The sequence below is a fragment of the Pinus tabuliformis genome, chromosome 7 (genome assembly GCF_031772625.1).
Source record: "Pinus tabuliformis cultivar Carrire ecotype Pingquan chromosome 7, CPIR1, whole genome shotgun sequence".
Lineage (NCBI taxonomy): Eukaryota > Viridiplantae > Streptophyta > Pinopsida > Pinales > Pinaceae > Pinus > Pinus tabuliformis.
In genome coordinates, this window is record NC_142293.1 from 716846431 (window position 1) to 716869075 (window position 22645).

General features: G+C 34.4%; 1 protein-coding gene across 1 annotated transcript; it reads left to right on the forward strand.

The window, feature by feature from the left end:
• The first annotated feature begins 20634 nt into the window (after nucleotides 1-20634).
• Nucleotides 20635-21862, forward strand: LOC149249538 (uncharacterized). Its single transcript, XM_089453404.1, has one exon. It carries the CDS (start codon nucleotides 20639-20641, stop codon nucleotides 21785-21787), a length of 1149 nt encoding a protein of 382 aa, XP_089309530.1. The 5' UTR covers nucleotides 20635-20638; the 3' UTR covers nucleotides 21788-21862.
• Nucleotides 21863-22645: the final 783 nt, after the last annotated feature.

Sequence of the window (22645 nt, forward strand, 5' to 3'; positions counted from 1 at the left end):
ATGTATGATATTTTTTTCATAGGTAGGAAAACTTATAATAAGTCAATTTTCAAACTAGCAGTGAAGACACCAATCTCTAGTTGTTATATCATCACTCTTATTCAAGAAAAACCACACCACCTGGAATAACCCACTGGTGGTCCATAAGGGAACATATATATTCAATTTCAAATATTCTAGCTCTAAATTTCCCAAACACTTGGCTGAATTTGAAATAAGGTAAAAATGTGACATTCAATGCTACATATATTTATTGCATTAATTATAGGTTTTTGTAATGGAAAAAATGGAGCCATCACAAAACATGAAATAACATGCATCCTCATCTTGTCACATCTCATATGCACCTCTGGATGCATAATTGTTTTATGTATGGTGAATGGGAGATGTCAGGCACATGAAAGGCCTTATAGCAAGCCCGTTATTTGTTGCCTTCATCTTCACCTCTACACTTTGAGGCCACTATCAAAATGATGGTCTTTACTGCACAAAGGTTTTTTTTATCCTTTCTTAATGGCTCTTCAGTGAAATTTACTGATCTTTACCATTAAAATAAACTCTCTGATTTTTAAATACATGTCTTGCTTTTCAATGACCCCTTAGTTAGAATTTCCCTTGCAGTCTAGAGAGTAAAAAATGTAAAACAATTTTACAATAAATATATAATTTCAATGTGAAAATTAATAATATTTATAAATTAATTTCTCCTTTCAACCACACACCTTTCTATTATGGTGGGTAGTCATTTATTTGGTTTTGAAAAGAGTGGAAGCTAAAATCGAAGTCATTGCAACATGCGGTAATAGATTTCTTGTGGTACACAAAGGGAGCATCTGTTAGTTCTTTGGGACATGATTTGATAGATGAATGGGGTGCCTTGTTTATAAAATATCCATTGTGCAGCATTCTTTTATTATATCTAGGGGTATCTCGCTTGCATGAGATTTTATAAATGGATAATGGTTGTATGTCGGTTATTATTGTAGAATAGGAACAAAATGAAGCTAACTAATCAAATTTTAAATAAACAAAATTAATAATGTAAATCTTAGATATTGTTAGCTTAATTTTAAGTTAATTTTGGCTTAATAACAAGGTCAATTCATTACAGAATGCCTTATACCCTCCTACGGCATGGATAATAAAAAGACCCCATAGTGAAACAGTCATTTCTATGTTAAACTACATAATGACCATATGATTAACCATTATATTATTTTATTTTAAAGAATAATCATTTTCCATTTGTTCATTAAATAATAATTTTTTTTAATAGATGAATGTTTATAAAATTGTAATTTAAACATTGTATAATTTATGTATTTGTAATAATTCAAAGTAATAATAATAAACGTGTTACCTAAAATGTAGTAAAAAGTAAGGTAGTTATATAAATTAAATGATTGATAAATATTGATAGACATCAATTCATCATACACATAAAAATGCTTACCCATTATACAAATCAGAAAACTTAACTAAATTATAGCTTATTATTGTTATTATTGCTATATTTTAAAAAACATGTAACAATATTCTTACTCAAGAAGACTCATCTCTACTTTACCATGGAAATTTTTAACTTGTAAATAGCTACTTTTACAATGACATCTACCAATACTATGGCATATATTGTTGATATGACATTTTCTTTAATTAATTAATTTAAGATAAATTAATTAAAAGAACATCACTAACTTGAAAATAAATCTTAACCTTGATTTGTGAATATAACTATGAATATTCCAATAATATTCCATTCAAGTTAAATCTCTAGCTACCACCTAATAATTACTAATAATTAAATTAAAATTGTGAAAACCCTATTCTAAAATAAACACAGTTATTGATAAAATTATGATGGGTATTCATTCACAGAGATGGATAATGACCATTTACAATGGAGTTGAATTTTGACTCCTCTCTGATGGTTCAAAGTGAATGACCAACCTCCTCAAAGAACAATTATACATAGTATCACACACAGAAGAGCATGTCAAACATCTTAGTAACATTTATATACCCAATTGCTAACGAGATTTGCATCGAGTACACAAAGAAGAATAGACATGATATGATGAGACAAATTGCTATATGCAACTAGTTGGTGAGGTTAACACTAAACTTGAGCATTATTTCATCGGTGGTGTTGGAAACAGACTTGATAATAGTGTGGCCTTTTGCCCCTTCGAACATACCACTTACCCACAAAATATAATAGTGAATCCCAAAATCTTTGAACCATAGAGTAATATATTTCAATGAAATGGGATCCATTGTGTTTCAAATGTGATCCATTAAGATATCTGAGCCTCAATAACAAAGTGATCCACTAAGATATGACTGAACCATAAAACAAAAGGTATCCAAAGAGTTTTGATTCAAAAGTGAGCCAATAGACACATTAATGAGAGCTTCAGAGAAATGAGAGCATGTTAGTAATGTACGAACCATTGCACAAAACACATTTGAGTCAAGCTCCCATAGAAATCTAAGATCCATCATGATCTAAATGCCAATAGAGTGATTTTAGGCCTTCTTCTTCAAACCTTGCTTTGATACCATGTTGAGAAATTGAGAGGCTTGCAAATTAGATTAGATTTCTCTTCCTTTAATAATTGCTTGTGAGTATTTTTGGATTCTTATTAATCTTTATTATGTTCTTTTCATCAAACAATTATGGAAACGTAAACATGAAGATAAAAAAATTAATGAACACAAGATATAGGCTCTAAGCCAGGGAAAAACCCCTCAAAGGGAAAAACCTAGAAAAATTATCTTCTTATAGAATTATATCAAAGAGAGATATCCAAGACCCATGACCATCAAAAACTCCATCTCTTTAGATCCCAATTCAAACCCTCCTTCTACACAACAAATCTATCAACAACAAGAGATAGAAACAAATCTTTAACAAGAGATGTGATGAGGCAGTACTTCCACAAATCTAACCTCAAAATAAACCCTTATTCAATTTCAGAATCCATCCCTCCTTGTATTATGTGATATTTTAGAACAGATCAAGCAAATGTGTGTGTCCAAATGAGCTCAATTCACCCTATATTTATGTTGTCCAGAGGGATTCGAATAGACATGTCCTTTAGGGCAGGGTTGACTTGACAAGCAAGGCCGACTTGGCATATTGAGGGGTTTTTTACTCAAATTACAACTTTAACAATTATTTTTCTTGGCTATAAATAAGAATTTTGATTTTTAACAATACAAATAATAATGAGCATGAAGAACATGCTTTAATAAAATAATAACTTTGACTTAAGCATGAAACCCATGCTTGAAAAATATTTCTTCTTCTTTTATTATTTGACATAGAATTTACAATGACATTAGTACAAATATCATTATGAAGACTGAACCTAGTTACATTTTACAACACTAAGTTGTAAATTTAATTAAGAGTTGAACCTGAGTAAACCTGATCCCTAGTTGGCTATTAGGTTATGTTATAACTAGACTACTAGGAGGAAAAGGGATTCCATTCATTTTGGTTAATCTTGTTCCATAGAAGAGTAGAACAAATTGGGAGTGGGTGTGAGAGAACAACAGAGAGGGTTTATTGTTTGTAGTAGTTTATCAAGCCACATGATTTAGGTAACTCTACATAAAGTGTCTTCTCCATTGTACTTGCATTATTTCCATTCTAGACAAAAGAGAGCAAAGCAGGCTCACATTCTTACTAGGTTTTTGTTCATAAGGTTTATCAAAGAATATATTATTATCATTGTGGTTAGTGTGTGATTTTATTTTATTGTTCTCTATTTTCCATATTTTATCGATTACACGCATAAGAAGAAAACAATAATAAATAAATCTGGAATGTAAGGAAATTAACCCTCATAGTAAATATTTCAATCTTTTTTTGTTAAATTTTCATAGGGCTATATTGTTTTTTGCTTTAATAATTGCATTTCTCGATTAAAACATTAAGTTCACCCCATAACATCATAACATTATACAGATTTACATCATTATTCATTAGCATATGAAACTATGTAGAAAGAACAATAACATCATCGTCAATGCAGCAAAACATAAAGGAGCAATAGAATAAAAGCATGCACACATAGAGACACCAGGATTGGTCAGAGACTATGGCAAAACCCACTATGGGGAAAACCCTTGCAAATCTTCTTCTAATAGATTGTCATCAAATGATTCAAGAAAAGAGAGTACAATGGTCCATATCTTCGCAACAACTAGAATATCCATTAAATGCATCTAAGCATCAGAACTCTAATTCTGATAATTGTAATGTATTGTCACTTCATGTAGCTTGTTTCCGAACACTTCTGTCACTAAGCGAAAACTTTGGAAGGTTGAAATCTCATCTTGGAGTCGTGGTCGCAGGTAGGAGGAGTTGTGTGAGTGACTATGACAGATAGGGTCACTCTCTGTGAACTGCATGATATTGATTGTGGCAGCTTGATCGCTCCCATACCATTCTGTGTGAGTGACCAGGGACCAAAATGACCCAGACTCCAGTCGCTCTCATAAATACTTTGTGTCAGAGACCAAGGACCTAAATTCGCTCTCATGACCACTGTGTGCCAGCATCTAGAGACCCAAATTCTTAGTTCTGTGCCAATGACTTTGAATCAGAAAACCGTAGTTTAATGCGAGTTTCATCCTGAAGTTTCAGACCCTTGAGCGAGCTTCCTCTGTCAGACCTGTGCAAGCCAAGACAATACAAAAGAGGAGAAGATAAATTGATGTGTATCCAAATGAGCTTGAGGTGTCTTCTATTTATAGGATTCTGTGAGGTTCCACTTGACCTGTCCTTCAGTACATGTGCATAAGGTCGACGTAATCCATAATATATGTATAAATAAAATAATTCATAACTCAACTTCCTCTTGTCCAAATGAGGTGATATTTATGTCTATTTTGGTCCTCTTGGAAAGAGGAATATGATGTTATCATCATCTTCATAAAATGAGTAGTCCAAAATGGAATTTTACCGAAATTTCATAATTTTAACACTCCCTCTCAACTAGGGAGAATCCTACCTACCAATATCGGACCACCGATCAACATGAAATACGTCCTATCTCAAGTATCTCATCATCTTAGATCATCAATGTACATCTCTTTCTAATTATTTCTTCTCGATTGTTCCTACTCATATGATGAATATTCTCGAATCTAGAAGAAGAAGAATATGCCACTATAGGGGAGCTTAAGCTACCATCCTCTATTCATCGGGCTGCAACCCATAATCTATATCAGTGGGATACTACCTAGAATATATGTCAATGGGCTACTACATGGAATATTAGTTGATGGGCTACTACCTAGAATATCAGTCGACGGGCTACTACTCAAAATATTAGTCAACGGGCTACTACCCGGAGTATCTGTCAATGGGCTACTACCTGGAAATATGTCATCGGACTACTACCTGGAAATTTCATCAGGCTACTACCCAGAAATATTTCATCAGGCTACAACCTGGAAATGTCATTGGGCTACTACCTAGAAATATGTCATCAGGTTACTACCTGGAAATGTCATCGGGAAACTACCCAGAAATATCGGCGGGGAGTCAGATCTATGACCCACATCATCAACAGAGAGCATATCATCAGGGAGCACATATCAACCTGGAACCACATTGAGGAGCCAATACTCAACCTGAAACCTCATGGGGGATCTACTACTATGACCCCATATTGAGCAATATGTGATATAGGGGATCTACTACTCAACCCATCCTATTACCTACTGAACTTCCCATCAAAGACCCTAAAGAGTCAAGTCGTAGAACACCTACATCATAATCATGTTATGAAACCAGCTCACAAAAAGATAGAAAATATAGATCAACGCCTTAGAATTCAGCCTCTTTGAGAGGGTAACCTCCTTTACATTATACAAATGAACAATTCTTGGATGATTCAAATGACAAGACCGCCTTTCTATATATAGGAGTCTAAGGGGTCATAATATAATCAGAGTCGACATAACAATAATAATGTAAGGGCACAATAATAGCAATAGTGGGCTTCTATGGGGCACAATAATAACAATATGGGGACTACATGGGCACATCAATATAATAAGGGGGTTGTACTAATAACAATAAGGGGTTACACTAGTATTATAGGGACCTAACATGCCCCTCTCCTTCAAAAAGTGTTGTCCTCAACGCTTGAGTAGTTCTTGATGATTCTGTATAAAATTCGCATCCTTCCATGTGGAATCTTCAGCGGGTAAGTTCTTCCACTTGATGAGATATTCTGAAATTGATCGATTTCGTAGCTATCGACTTCTCAGTTCTGTGAATGCTTCAATTTCCAATATGATTTTTCCTTCCTTGTCAAGTTCTCACAATATTGTTGGAACCGGGATCTTCGGCAACTTTTGAATGAGTTCCCACCCTGGTTAGTCATTCTTCCATTCATCCCTTGATTTGTTTATCAAATTTGGTTGGATAATTATACCAATCTCTACCATTTCTGCAACCATATGTTTAATTTCACTCCTTTGGGCATATGGATATATATAAGGCTCGATGTTTGGAGGAACACTTACTGGAATCAAATGAATAGCATGACCATGATCACGAATAAGTGGGAGACATTTGGAAGTCTCAAATACCTTGGAATGATTTTCCAAGACTCTTTGGAGATCTGGAGAAATAGATGATTTCGATGTGGGAACCTTTAGCGAACATAATTGTGCAATTACGCCTCATTGTTATTTCTTTAGAAGATTTGTCATTCTGTCAGAGCTTATTATCTTTCCTGGTTTCCCCATGATACCCCTTAATTCAACTTCCTTTCCTTCCGAAGAAAATTTCATGAAAAGTTCTTGAAAATTAAACACTATTGTACCCAAGGATTGTAGCCATTGGACTCCTAGTACAACATGAGTACCACCCATTTGAATGGAAAGCATTGGACTATTCAATACATATTCTCCCATGGATAGCTTGATATTATGGCACTTTCCAAAGAAATTTATGGTTCCTCCACTTACAACTGTCACTTGACACTCTGGTGCTGGATATAGGAAGCAATTCAATTCCTTGGCTATCTTACAATGAATAAAATTATGGTACTACCCGAATCAATCAACACTATTACCTTTTTCTTCTTGATATGTCCTTTTATCTTTATAGTATTAGGAGTGGTAATTCCGACAAATGCATTACAAGATATGGTCGGATTCATTTCTTCTTTATCTGGGGTTGGTTCTTGGTGAGTATCCTTTTCTTTTGATGTTTCTTGATAATTTTCTTCTTGATATTTCACTGCTTGAACCTTCTTCTTCTTGATATGTCCTTCTATCTTGAGAGTTTGAGGAGTGGTAATTCCTGCCATTGTAATACAAGATATGGTTTGATTCATTTGTTCTTTCTCTAAGGTTGGTTCCCGGTGTATATCCTCTTCTTTTGACGTTTCTTGATCCTTTTCATCATTAGGAGGCCTTTCTTGTAGCAGCTTTGTCTTGCCTTCCTTCAAACCTTCCATGTCTTTCTTCAAAGCTTCCATGCCTTTCTTCCAATATGCTTTCATATCATTGATCATCTTCCATGGCATAGATAAAACTATTTATATTTTGGTTCTCTAGAATATCATTTACCCTTATATTCAATTTTTTAAAGTCCTTAATTTGCTCTGCCATTGAACCCTTTTGTTTGAGATTTATCAATTGGCTAAAGAAGGTGTTTCTCTTCATATCCTCATAATGTGCTATCATTTCCTCCGTGAAAATTGACCACGTGACAAGTGGTTTACGAGAACAAAGCCCTTTATACCATAAAAATTGATTCGGTTCTAAATAATTAGATGCAATACGTACCTTTTGTAACAGTGGTACACAATGTAGATCAAAATATTTCTCCATCTGTAGTATCCAATTTACCAGATCCTTGCCATCAAACTTCCTCATATCGCCTTTTCTTGATATCAGGAGCTTGATCTTGAAATGACTGTAACATTGTAATTCCAGATCTTTCAGTTCTGGAATCATGACCTGTAGTATCCCTCTGAGTCTTCTTTCCAATGCCACTAGTCTAATCAAAATTGGATTCTCCAAGAAAGAGTTATGCACAATCTCCCAAGATGACCTGATTATATACCATTTTCGAAGAGTGAACTTGTATGAAGTGTCACGTGTCACTGTTTTGACCTTCAGACCTGAAAAATATATACCGAAGACTATTGTATGTCCTCTTTCTGTAACTTCTTATGGAATTTCAGTCTGATGCTCAGAGAGATAGTTATGATGATTTTCCCCAGGTTACCTGTTTAGGATGTAATTCAGGCATCTTACAAAACCATAAATTCCTTAGATCATATATCCACAAATATAGAGAGACAAGATCTAAAATTCAAACCCAAGGTTCCGATTGATTTCTTCTCAAATGGGTTTTTTTTCTAGCTTCTGAAACTTTGTATCAACAAAGTTATAGTGAAAGTTCCATGATGACCTGTTTTAGATGAAATTATGGAGCTTTCAAAAACCCTAACTTCCTCAGATCATATCTCCAAAAATATAGCGAGACAAGATCTGAAATTTGGACCCAAGGTTCTACGAGAGTTAGTCTCAAATGGTTTTTTTTTAGCTTCTGAAATGTCGCATAAAAGCAGTTATAGCGAAGCTTCCACGATGGCTTGTTTGGAGCAGTGAAACCCTAGAATCCAAAGCTATGGTACCAAATGTTATGAAACCAGCTCACAAAAAGATAGAAAAGATAGATCAACGCCTTAGAATTTAGCCTCTTCGAGGGGGAAACCTCCTTTACATTACACAAATGAACAATTCTTAGATGATTCAAATGAAAAAACCTCCTTTCTATATATAGGAGTCTAAGGGGTCATAATATAATTAGAGTCGGCATAACAATAATAATGTAAGGGCAGAATAATAACAATAGTGGGCTTCTATGGGGCACAATAATAATAATATGGGGACTACATGGGCACAAAAATATAATAAGGGGGTTGTACTAATAACAATAAGGGGTTACACTAGTAGTATAAGGACCTAACAAATCGCCTTGGGTTATACGCCCCCAAGTACACTCTCAACTCGTTGGCCACACAAGGAGTGGTACTCCCAATAAGCCCGTCTTGTGGGTATGATGTCAACTAGGGTATACTCTACAAAGGCTAAGATAGGGTGAGTTACTACTCCAACACTCTGTGTAACAAATAGGGGTGATACCCTATTGTCCAGAGTTCCCTCAACCCCAAGAGCCCTCTATCTCAATTCCTCACCCTGGGAACCCAAACAGGGGGGAAGAGTATGGCTCAGTCTCCTTGATCAGCGCTGCTGTCATCATACTCATATCATCATACTTGTATCAAGTAATCATCATCTATCGGTAGCAGTTGTCACTTATTTATACAGGACATCAAATCAAGTATCATGTTAGATCATAAATAATCCTATAAATCACAAAAGGATACCATAATCATCCTGCCTTTTAAGGAGTTACCAACCACAAGCCAAAGCTTGTATCCCACAGCTACACTGTCTTAATATATGAGAGTATCACGGTCCCAACTATATATATGTGTGTGTGTGTGATTCTCTACCAATCGGATCCCTCTCTTTATTATTGCAATGTATCCATGTCATATCTAGATCATGCTCATACATCTCTCTAAGGAGCTTCTTCAACCTGATCATAGCTAATCATTCTAGAACCATCATACTCATCCTCGGTTTGTTACAGACCTCCCATTATGTCATATATCATACTAAGGAAACACTCATATGTGCTCATCAATAATCAACATCAGCATCTTCATACAGTCATATATCATAAGAATATATGAGACCAAGAATAGATCATATCATGCAAACATCTCGAAGGATTCTTTGCAGGAATGTGTATGAAGTGGATCAATCATGAACTTATTCAGGTTCCATGCACATCATATATATAAATATGGATGTTCAAAATGAAACATCAATGCTTCAATCAACTGTTGGATGCCATGTCAATTTCAACAACATCTTTAACTTCAAATCAATGTGTCCAAGGATTTGCATGACCACTTCTCAATGCTTCTTTAATAGTTTCACAATATAGATTATCTTTTCCAAATTCCATAAATCGATTCATCATGTCATGATACATGATTACGAGATTCATAAGCCATCTCCCTCTTATATCATCAGAGTTTCTTTACCTAACAATAGTAGATCGTCAGTATATAAAAACAAAAATTAAAATCAAATTCATACCTTGGAACAATTCTAAGGTAAAGGCTTGAATCAACACATCACTCGGCTTCATCAGATCACTGTCAATGCAGGCATATCAGGATCGGGGGGAGCTTGCTTCATGCAATTCTCACTACAACCATAACACTTTACTAAGCCATTAGCCTTTCATAAATCCTTATTGTGCAATCAAAGAAACTTATTAAAGTTTAGAATCAAAATCAATACTAATATCAAAAAGTCATCAATATCTTAGAGTCAATTCTTTGAACCATATGACAAGTAGGGCTTTCATCAAGTCATGACATCATCTATTATCATGCCAACGGGTTGTCATTAACCACACAATATCAATAAAGTCATTTCCATAATACAAGCTATAGGAAGGCTCTGTGCTCATAGATCATTGTCATTATGGAAAATCATAAATCATAAAGTCAAAACATTAGAAACTGTGTCAATATCCAAATTTTCTATCATAAAAGATATCTCAATCATTGAGTCAGAGATATAGGTCATCATCATACATCATACAAATAATATATATCAATCAACAAAATCATGTCAAACTCTTGTGGCGCAAACTTCAAACATAATGAAATATCTATATGTATGTCATGGTCACCTGAAAACATTAAAACTTCCTCGTTTTCAAATATTTCGGATATCTGCTAGTTATTTGTGGAACTGACATCCTCTAGGTGATCATCTAGATTCGGAGTTTAAACAACTTCATAAATATTCAAATCATGGTCAACAGTAGTCAAACCTCTGGTTGCTCTCATCAAGTTAGCATGGGTGCATCTTTACCTGCCTGGACGCTACTTGGGCCTTATCATGCGTGCGTCCAAGGAAGAGTATTCTCAGTTCTATGCTTGGGCCCGAAGAAGAAACCTTAAATTCTGTACAGGCTTAAGATCTGAGACCTTGTTGCAGATCAATAATGTCAGATGCTCAAAAATCATATTTCAACATTACAAAATGCAAATAGTAATAAGAGTAAGAATCTTGAGAAGAGATTATCCCTCTGACTGAGAGTCTACTTCATTCATCTTCTTTCATGTTATCAACCTACCTTTACTAGAATCATGCAACAATAGATCTGTTAGACCATAGAATCAAACATATATCCATCATGTTCATATCTTGCTCATGTTAGCTACTACGTTATATCATGACATCAATATTTCATCAAAGGTTAGATTCACATGATAGAGACAGTGGACAGGTGTGACAACATACTTCAAATATTATGAACACAATATCACTTATATCAAGTAAATCCATCACGTTTAGGGCATTCAATTTTACCATATGCCTTAATTATTATCAAAGACATGACCATGGTTAATAAGAGATCTAGAGTATCAATCTCATAGTTCTATCATCAAGGTTACCATAGGACCAAGTCAGGTCATTCAATAAAACTTTACCAAAACAACATGAGTGTCAACATACTTTCATCATACTTATCACAAGAATTATCAGTATCAATGAGGTAACCTTTTATAAGAGATCCATCATGTCTTATGCATGTTAAGTGTCAAGAGTATCATAGAGTCAAGATACTAGCCTTCTTCACATAATCAAAGATCTCCAAGAACAATAGATGTTAGCCAAACATCAAGTTATGCCACTCTTTCCAAGATCAACAATAAGTATCCTCATATAATCAATAAGATCAACATGATCAAAATATTCAATACCAGGTGCACCATTTCATCATCGGAAACATAAATCCAAATATCTTTCATATGCAAGCATGATCCATTTGTGAATGAGACGTTCTCAACATACCATAAGGCTTAGCTAGTCATCCAATGTTATAGCTGAAACATAACATTGAAACAATATGCCTTTCATACCTTGTAGTGTTCAAATACTTATGCACCTTCTCATAGGCAGCTTGTAGTTCTTGTCACCTTTTCATTAAGTGCCTCTTCACCACTTTTCAGATCTAGCTTTTCTTTCCTACATCTCAAATGATCCTCAAGAGGGATCTACTTATCACATCTCATCAAGGAGGTTAGATACATCATATACTCAAATATACATGAAGGAATTATAAGCAATGATCATAACTATAATCATAATAATAAAATCCATAAGTCTAAATAAGAGTAAAGACACAAAGAAAACATCATAAGTCAAGGAGTACTTATCTTCAATGGGAGGTGATCCTCTCCCTCTTGAACCAACCTTCAAGAGTCATCACTATCCATAGTCCACACAAGATATTGCCTTCAATCGACTTTATCAATAACTAGCCCTCTAAGGCTTCATCAAATCTTTCCCAGGCGCTTGAGAATCTTCGCATAGACCATGATAGAGTTTCATACATCAAATCCCAAGTCATTGTCATAAACTAGGGTTTCTCTCAAACCCTAACCATCAAATCCTTATGCACTAACTATCTAGGTTTTCCTTCCTACCCTAGCATTCTTTTAGGTCTCTACCATCATCTTCTTTCGTCCATCAAAAGTGTCTCCATAGGGGTGATCTCCATGGCTTTTCTTCAGCCTAGCTCTGATACCATGTTAATTTTTCAGAGGTATATATTGTTCTTTGCTTTGATAATTGCATTTCTCGATTAACACATTACGTTCACCCCATAGCATCATAAAATTATATAGATTTAAATCATTATTCATCAGCATATGCAACTATGTAGAAAGAACAATAACATCATCATCAATGCAACAAAACATAAAGGAACAATAGAAGAAAAGCATGCACAAATAGAGACACCATGATTGGTCAGAGACCAGGGAAAAACCCACTATGGGGAAAGCCCTTGAAAATATTCTTCTAATATATTTTCACAAATGATTCAGCAAAAGAGGATACAATGTTCCATATCTTCACAACAACTAGAATATCCATGAAATGCATCTAAACACTAGAACTCTAATTTTGATAACTGTATGTATTGTCACAACATGTAACATGTTGCCGAACACTTCTGTCACTGAGCAAAATATTCAAAACACTGAAATATCATCTTGGACTCCCCGTCATAGGTAGGAGGAGTTGTGTGAGTGACTATGATAGGCAGGGTCACTCTCTCTAAACTGCATGATAGCGACTGTGGTATCTCGGTCGCTCCCATACCATTCTATGCGAGAAACCGAGGACCAAACTGACCCAGACTCTCAGTCGCTCTCATGAAGACTTTGTGCTAGTGACCAAGGACAAAAATTCACCCTCATGACCATTGTGTGCCAGCCTCTATAGACCCAATTGCTTAGTTTTGTGCCAGCGACTTTGAATCAGAAAACCCTAGTTCAGTGTGAGCTTCATCCTGAAGTTTCATACCCTTGAGCGAACTTCCTCCATTAGACCTGTGCGAGCCAAGAAAAGACAGAAGAGGAGAATATAGCTTGATGTGTATCCAAATTATCTTGAGGTATCTTCTATTTAGAGGCTTCCATGAGGATCCACTTAAATTGTCCATTGGTACATGTGCATAGGGCTGACCTGATCCAGAATATATGTATAAAAAAAATAATTCATAACTCAACTTCTGCTTATCCAAATGAGGTGATATTTAGGTTGATTTTGGTCCTCTTGGAAACAGAAATATGATGCCATCATAACGTCCATCAAATGAGTAGTCCAAAGTGGAATTTGACCGCATTTGCATAATTTTAACATTTTTATCTTATTAATTGTGATGAACTATCTAGTGAATATCCACAATATTTTATGGGTCACAACTAGAAGGAGAATGCATCTTCAAAAATGTTATTTGTTTCATTTTTCTCAATAATGTAAGGAGTGGCACAAATTTGTAGAAAAAATATTCATTAGGTCAAGATTTCCAAGATTAGTAAAATAAATTTTTTCTTAATGACGAGCTTAAAATTTAAAACTATTTTCTTGAAAAGCATGTTATGATTTAGCCTTTCAACAAGAAGCAATTAGATGTTCATTCTCAAAACAATTACATAATAAAGGAAAGTATCCATTGTGTAACAAGTGGGTCCAATTTCAACTATTACCATATATTGAAATTTTTTTAGGAGTACCTTTTTAAATTAGCTTCAATGCAAATCCTAAGAAAAGAGAAACCTTAGAAAAGTTACCTTATTGAGTACAAGGAAACAAACTTACCCAAAATTCTAAAAGTGTTTCAAATTGAATGAATTAGAATTCAAATATTTAAAAGGTAAGTTTGTCATTCACACTCAAACTGATATTGAAGATAATAATCATGTAATTCATGTAGCTCCCATACCCTAATCTTTGTGGGCATTACTCATCATTTTCAATCTAATTATAGGACATATTTAATTTTTGTAATTTATTTATATCTATAGCTACACACATCTATAATTGGCCAATTGAATTCAACTTTATGGGGGAAAAGCATGAAGTCCTCTAAATAACTATGTGTGAGATGCACTAATGGAGCGTGTTATTGAAAATATTACATCAAGTATGGGAATATATGTACCCTATTACTTATATGTATATATGGTTTTATCTTGTAGGAGTTGTACATGACAAAAATAAAAGATAAATAGGAATACTTTACAATTATGTTACCAAATATTTATCAATTGTAAAATTATATGTTTGTTTGTCAATTTGGTGTCTGTTTATGAATCTCTCAGGTTCAATCTCAGGTGGTTTGATGTAAAATTGGGAAATCTCTCCCTTTGAGGTTCAATTCTTTCAAGTGAAACAATTATAAAATTAGCCTTTGTTGGCCCGTAACAAGTATGTCTGTAATGACAACATTGACGAGGACCAATTGGATTGGAACCATATTGGCCAACTTAAAAAGATTTTTCGCCAAGTTTAAAATTGATGACATGGTTTAAAGGCCCTACACTTGGTGATCACACATCATCTATGGATGCCTCCTAATGGGATGCTTCCATAAATCCATTACATTGAAGTAAATTGATTATCAAGAACAATATCATAATATTGGCAATGAGAATGGGGAGTAAGGGCGATTATGCATATGCCTGGGAGGGGTCAACTCTTTCAATGGACCACATCAAGTTGTTTCTCCATCCAAGGTAGAGTGAGGACCAACCCCTTACATTTCACCAATATCAAAATAATTTACATGGAGGACCATAATAAAATCTAAAACCCATAATTTACGAAGAAGATAACATGGAAATTCCTTGTTATTGCAATTTTTTTTATCAAATACCACAAACCATCTATCCATCTACTAGTTTTTCACACTAATCCATGAAAAGATTTTACTTCCTTATATTAGGGAGGTGGTTGGTTCTAGGGTCAGTAAACAATTAAATATTCATCTCTTTGGTTATATCAATATTTTTTTTCATTTCTTCCCTACTCGTATCAATTGAGTAGTATTCTCTCATCATAGCCATATATTTAAATATATTAATAATTTTTCATAGGCTTAGCCAATGGAAGAAACAATGTTGGAAAATGAAGTAATTATTAAGAGAAAAAGTATGTGTCTAGTGTTTCTAAGCTCACCAAGTAGGTTTCAAATTTCATCTAAACATTAATTAATTTCTATGTATGAGTCTTTTGGGGTGGTTTGGGGTTAATGTTTAGGTTCAGATCAAGGTTTTTCTCCATACTGATAAAAGAAAAATTACACCTAAAAAATTACAAAATATTTTTACAATTATACATTTGTATAGTTTAACAATTATAAAAATATGATTTGTAATCAAACTTACTTGGAATCTCAACTATTAAAACATTAAGTGCTAATGATGTGAACCTCCCTCTTGCTTGTCCTCGCCAAATATGGTTTGAATCAACAAAAGATGTGGGCTTAATTTAGGGAAAACATGTATAAGAATGTATCATGAGTTGAGAAAAAGAATGGAGAAAAGGAAGTAGAGAAACAACAATGTGAATCCACATTTTAAAAATGTGCACACCTTTTTAATGCATTCATGTTGAAGGGTTATCCTTACTAAGTTTGGGTTGAATCAACAACAAAATGTGGTCCTAATTAGAGAAAACAAGTATAAGAATGTATCATTAGTTGAGAAAATTAATGGAGAAAAGGATGCATGAAAACAATAATGTGAATATGGACTTTAAAAATGCACACACATTTTTAAGGCATGCACTTTCAATGGCAAGATATTCTCAACCAAACACCCCACCCTCAAAATGTGTTCTTAACTAGGGAAAACAAGTAGAAGAAAATATTTGCTAGTTGAGAAAAAGAATGGAGAAAAGGATGCAAAATAAATAAATAAATAAATTTGAACATTAAAAATGCACACGCCTTTCTAAGGCATGCACTTTCAAGGGTAATATATTCTTACCAAACACCCTACCCTCAAAATGTAGTCTTAATTAGGGAAAACAAGTAAATAATGTATCATTAGTTGAGAAAAATATTGGAGAAAAGGATGCATAAAAACAAAATTGTGAATCTGCATTTTTAAAATGCACACACCTTTTTTAAGGTATGCACTTTCAAGGATAAGATATTCGTACAAAATACCTCACCCTCAAAATATGTTCCTAATTAGGGAAAACAAGTAGAAGAATGGATCATGAGTTAAGAAAAAGATGCACAAAAACAACAATATAAATCACATTTCTAAAGCATACACTTTCAAGGGTAAGATATTCTTACCAAGCAATTGTTCATCATAAGTTCAATATAAACTTAACATATGACTTGTGGGAATTGAAACTAGTTGAAGAGACTAAAAATCATTCCTCCCAACTACTCAATCAAATTATATATATATATATATACTTATTTTATTTTTTAGTACTTATTTTAATATTAACATCTTAATTTTTCAATTATTTAATAAATTTAAAATAAAACAGTTAACTAAATGACAAGTTTAAACCTTTTAAACTTCTTAAAAAATTGAGTCTACTTAATAACTAGCTTAAACTTTTGAACTTATTTTCTTGAAGAGTATGTTATGATTTATCCCTTATACAAGAAGCAATTAAATTGTCATGCTCAAAACAATTATGTAGGAAAGGAAAGTATCCATTGTATAAAAATTGAGTCCAATTTCAACCATTACCATATTTAGAGAGTTTTTATGGAAGACCCTTCTCAAATTAACTTCAATTTTGATCCTAAGCAAAGAGAAAACTTGGAAAAATTATCGTATTAAGTACTAGAAACAAACTTACCCAAGAGCCTAAGAGCATTTTAAATTATAATGAGTGAATTGGAATTCAAGTATTTAAGAGGTAAGTTGGTTATTCACACTCAAACTAGTATTGAATATAATAGTTATGTGTTTCATGTAGCTCTCATACCCTAATCTATGTTGGCATTACTTATAATTTTTATTCTAATTAAAAGACACGCGTATTTTTGTAAGTGATTTATATTTATAGCAATACAAATCTATGATCAATAACTTGAATTTAATTTTATTTGGGAAACAAGAGGTCATCAAAATAACTGTGTGTAAGGTAATGGAGCACAATGTTCAAACTATTGAATTAACTATGGGGATATATGTACCCTACTACTTAGATATATATAGGGTTTTAACTTGTAGGAGTTGTACATGTCAAAAATAAAATGTAAATGCAAATACTTTATGGGTATGTTAACCAAATATTTTTCAACTGCAAAATTATATAGATAACTATAAAATATATATGTCAATTAGGTTTATCTCAAGTGGTTGAGAGAAGTGATTGGGATCCTCCCCACCTAGGTTCAATTCATGCAAGTGACAAGATGAGCTTTGATATAATGGCTCCAAGACTTGTTGAGAATGAATAGTCCCCCAAGGATCGGGGCATGTATATTTCTCATGTTGAATATAAAGGTATTTTCCACGTATAAAAATTATGTGTGTGTGTGTGTGTGATTTTAGTTCCAGTCCAATTGATCCTCATCCATGTCATTATGGGCATACTTGTTATGGGCCAATAGAGGCTCATACAAAAGAGCGCTCATCTTAGATCTTGGAAAGATGTTGTGCCCACTGTAGAATCGATGGCATGGCCTAAAGGTCCTACACCTAGTGGTAAAGCATCACATCAGGATGGCTCCCAATAGGATTCTTCCATAAATCTATTACGTTGAAGTAAAGTGATCGTCAAGGATAATATCAAACTACTAGTATCATAAAATTATTTGCACAATGCAATGGCTATGGGGGGTAAAAGGGGTTTAGGCATATGCCTAGGAGGAATAGACTCTTTCAATGGATTACTTCAGGTTGTTGTTCCATCCAAAGTAGAGTGAGGACTAACCCCTTAAAATTCACCAATATCAAAATAATTGACTTGGAGGTCCATAATAAACTAAACCCATAATTTACATTGAAGATAACATGGAACTTCCCTTTTATTGCAAGGAGTTTTATCAAATACCATAAACCACATATCCATCCATCGGCGTTTTTCACTAATCCATGAAAAGATGCTACTTCCTTAGATTAGGGAGGCTATTGGTTATAAATTCAATAAACAATTGAATAGTCATCCCTTTGGTTATATCATTCTTTTCCATTTATTCCTTACTCATGTCAGTTGAATAGTATTCTCTCATGCTAGCCATATATTCAAATATATTAAACAAGCTTCCATAAGCATAGCCAATAGAAAAAGTAATGTTGTCAAATGAAATGATCATTGAAAGAAAAAGTATCTCTATGGTGTTTATAATCTCACAAATTATGTTTTTGAGTTCATATTAAGATTGATTATTTTTTATGTATGATTTTTCTAGGGATGGTTGGGGTTTTTTTTAAGGGCACATGTTAAGGTTCAGATCAAGGTTTTTCTCCATATTGAAAAAAGAAAAGCTACACCTAAACAATAAAAAAATACTTTTTACAATTATACATTTGAATAATTTAACAATTATAAAAAAAATTGATTTGAAATAAAACCTAAGATCATATATTAAAACATTGAGTGCTAAGGATGTCAACCTCCCTCCTTCTTGTCCTCGCCAAGTTTGGTTCGAATCAACAACAAAATGTGGTCTTAATTAGGGAAAACAAGTATAAGAATGCCTTATGATTTGAGAAAAAGAATAAAGAAAATGATGTAGAAAAACAACAATGTGAATCCGCACTTTAAAAATGGACACAACTTTTTAATGCACTCATATTGAAGTGCTATGTTGAATCAACAACAAAATGTAGTCTTAATTAAAAAAAACAAACATAAGAATGTATCGTGAGTTGAGAAAAAATGGGAGAAAAAGATGCACAAAAAACAACAATGTGAATAAGCAGTTTAAAAGGATATATTTTTAAAGGTAAAATATTCTTACCAAACACCCCACCTTCAAAATGTGGTCTTAATTAGGGAAAACAAATATAGTGCCTTGAGAAAATGAATAGATAAAAAGATGCATAAAAACAACAATTTGAATAGCCACATTGAAATTGCACACGCCCTTTTTAAGGCATGCACTTCAAAGGGTAAGATATTCGAAATATAATCTTAATTAAAAAAAGTAGAAGAATGTATCACGATGTGAGAAAAAGAATAGAGAAAAAGATGCACATAAAACAAACATGTGAATCGCATTTTAAGACACCCACTTGTAAAGGTAAGATATTCTTACTAGGTAAGGCATATCAAGGTTGTTCAGCCTAAACATAACATGAGTTCAATATATTACTAGTGAGAAATGAAACTTTGTAGAGAGACTCAGAATTATTCCTCCTAATCAATCAATCAACCAAATTATATATTTATATAATTTTTTAATACTCAAAGTTTGTGCCTAAATTTGTAGTAGATTAAAAAAATTAATCAATCAACCAAATTAATATATATAATTTATTTTTTAATAATCAAGGTTTGTGTCTTAATTTGTCAGTAGATTAAAAAAAATAGTTAATTTAATTTGGACAACCTTGCTCAAAAAAATTTATTTACTACCTAAATAAATCATAAAATAATTGGAAATATGGTAACTAAACACTACTTGTCTCCGAATGATTTAATAACTTAGTGAAATTGTTCATCTAATCCTTGAAATAGGCGATGGGCGTTGACATGATCTATACAAAGTTGAAATAGCCGATGGGAGCCTTTTTTAGTTTAGTTAATATTCGCAGTGGTCGTCCAACAAATACAATGAATAACATCATCCCAGACTGGTGTTTGGTATACTCTTTAATAATCAGGAATGCCATGGATGATAAATTAGATGATAATTATATTGCATCATCGCCACTTTCTTGCGCACTGTCATGCCCCTTGACCGAGCCATATTTTAAGTGGCTTGGTTTATGAAGGCAGTTATACCGAATTCAATAACACTGCTACTCACCTAATTAATGCGTATCGTGATGTTTTGGCTTTGTGCATTTGCGTGGCTGTTCTTCTATATATACATGGAATGAACCACATACTGCAATATACCAATTGCTCACCATCTTATCTCATTACTGGACTACTTGAGGGTGAAGTTGGTTGAATGCTTTGTACTCACTACTGATAGTTTGTCATTTTGAATTGAAGAATGGAGCGTATTATTTACAGGTGCAGGATAAATAATCATGCGCTACTTCTTGTGATGGCAGCCCTACTTTTTGTGGGCATGAGCGGCAATGTAAGTGTTGCTGCTGCTGCCAGCAGAAAAATGAAGATGGAAGATGTAGATGTTAATAATGATGATGATTCTCCTGCTCCTGCAGCTCTTCCGTCGTCTGAGCCTGTGACAACGACCGTGACCTTCTTCATGCACGACGTAGTTGGAGGACCCAATCCCACAGCCAAGCCCCTCTCCATCTCAGGAGGGAGTAGCACCTTAATTAATCCCAATGGATTAATACCTCCGCTTACTTCTGTAGGAGGCCTTCTTAATGGCGGTCCTCTCCCACTAACCTTTCCAAGCAGTGCAATTCCCCAGAGTCCTCTTTTCAATGGCCAGTTTCCAGCTACTTCCATCAATCCAAACGGATTTATCTCCCCTACTAATCCTTCTATTTTGAATGGAGTCGGCCCCGTTATTCCTGCAACTACTAATGCAGGTTTGCTTAATCCCTCACTTCAGAACGGCCCGGTTCTCCCATTAACGTTTCCAAACGGATTTGTACCATCTTCTTCCGCTAATCCTCTGCTTAATGGAATCGGCATTAATGGGCAGAACGTTCAGTTTAATCAATTCCCTGCAGCTCTTAATTTTCCTTTCACCTCCCAGCAGGGTATCCCCTCAATCAATTCTCCTAATTTACTTAACCCATTGCCAAATTCGCCGTTTCCCGGAGCTGGAACACTGGGTGCAGCCCCACTCCCATCGAATCAGCCGGGTGGTCAGAGCTTGGGCATTAGTAGCAGTGAGGCTACAGTGATTGAGGACCCGCTGACGGAAGGGCCGGATGAGTCTTCTGGTTTGATGGGTAAAGGGGTGGGATATTACATGGCATCTCCTAAGGATCCCAAAACCCTTCTCATGACTTTCACTGCGAAATTCGAACAAGGATCGGAATACGAGGGTTGCACCATCGAGTTCTCTGGCGAAGACAATACCGCTTTGCCTCAACGGGAGATTGCAGTAGTAGGGGGAAGTGGTAAGTTCCAAGGCGCAAGAGGTCACGCGGTGATTGAGACGGTTGCCAACACCGCCGATGAAACGGTGCTCAAGTTCACTGTCAACCTCACCTACTAGCTGCATATTGCTATTTGCTGCATCCTCTGTCTATGTCTTCTTTTAATCGTTTACTCGATGTCAATCTTGTTAGCTTTTACCATGATGGTGGACATGCTCTTCTGTGTGACAATATGTATAGGAGGACGAACGTCCACCAATCAAAACGATTTCTCATCGTATTATTAGGGGTTAAGCGACTTTCCTATCAATCATAAGTTTGGGTTTCTCAATAATAAAGTTTTGTTCTTTTTCTCGATTATAATGTTAAAGGATTTTTTTAGTTTCTACTCAAAGGGCCGGGCAGGGACTATGGCACGGACTATACTGCTTTTCCGATTAAAGTTGCATGAAAATCATGTCATGGTCATTTCATTGTTTGGTCAAAATTTGAAGCAAATGTTACCTTAGGTTATTGATATAGTGAAGGTTTGAAGATGAATTTAAATTCAATATTTTATTTGGCTTTTTTCGAGGCAGGTATGAGGTTAAATTTATGATAAGTATGGGAAAACCATGAAATTTTCAGTTTCACATGAATTAATGTTAACATTAATTCTCAACATTAAATGCTAAAATATTTGAAAACTATGGCTCCCAAAGTAACATTAGATCAAAAATCAAAAACATTGTCCCCTGCTTATGCCTGCCACAGCTTGTGTATATTGTCTATCTATAACAAATACCATACACGGTAAAAATTGTCATACGCTTGCTTGAGCCCTTTATCCCCATGCCAGAAGCATGGGTTGGCTATAGAACTAGCTTCCTTCCCTAGTTTTCTTCCCTGGGCAAATAGAGCAAATGATAATAAATGTACTTGAAGGAGATGGAATCATACAACTGGAGCATTCCTTGATAAAGACATTGGATCAAAGT

Bases quoted from the DNA above. Each gene is read 5' to 3' on its own strand.
- LOC149249538 (XM_089453404.1), top strand. From the start codon at position 20,639: ATGGAGCGTATTATTTACAGGTGCAGGATAAATAATCATGCGCTACTT.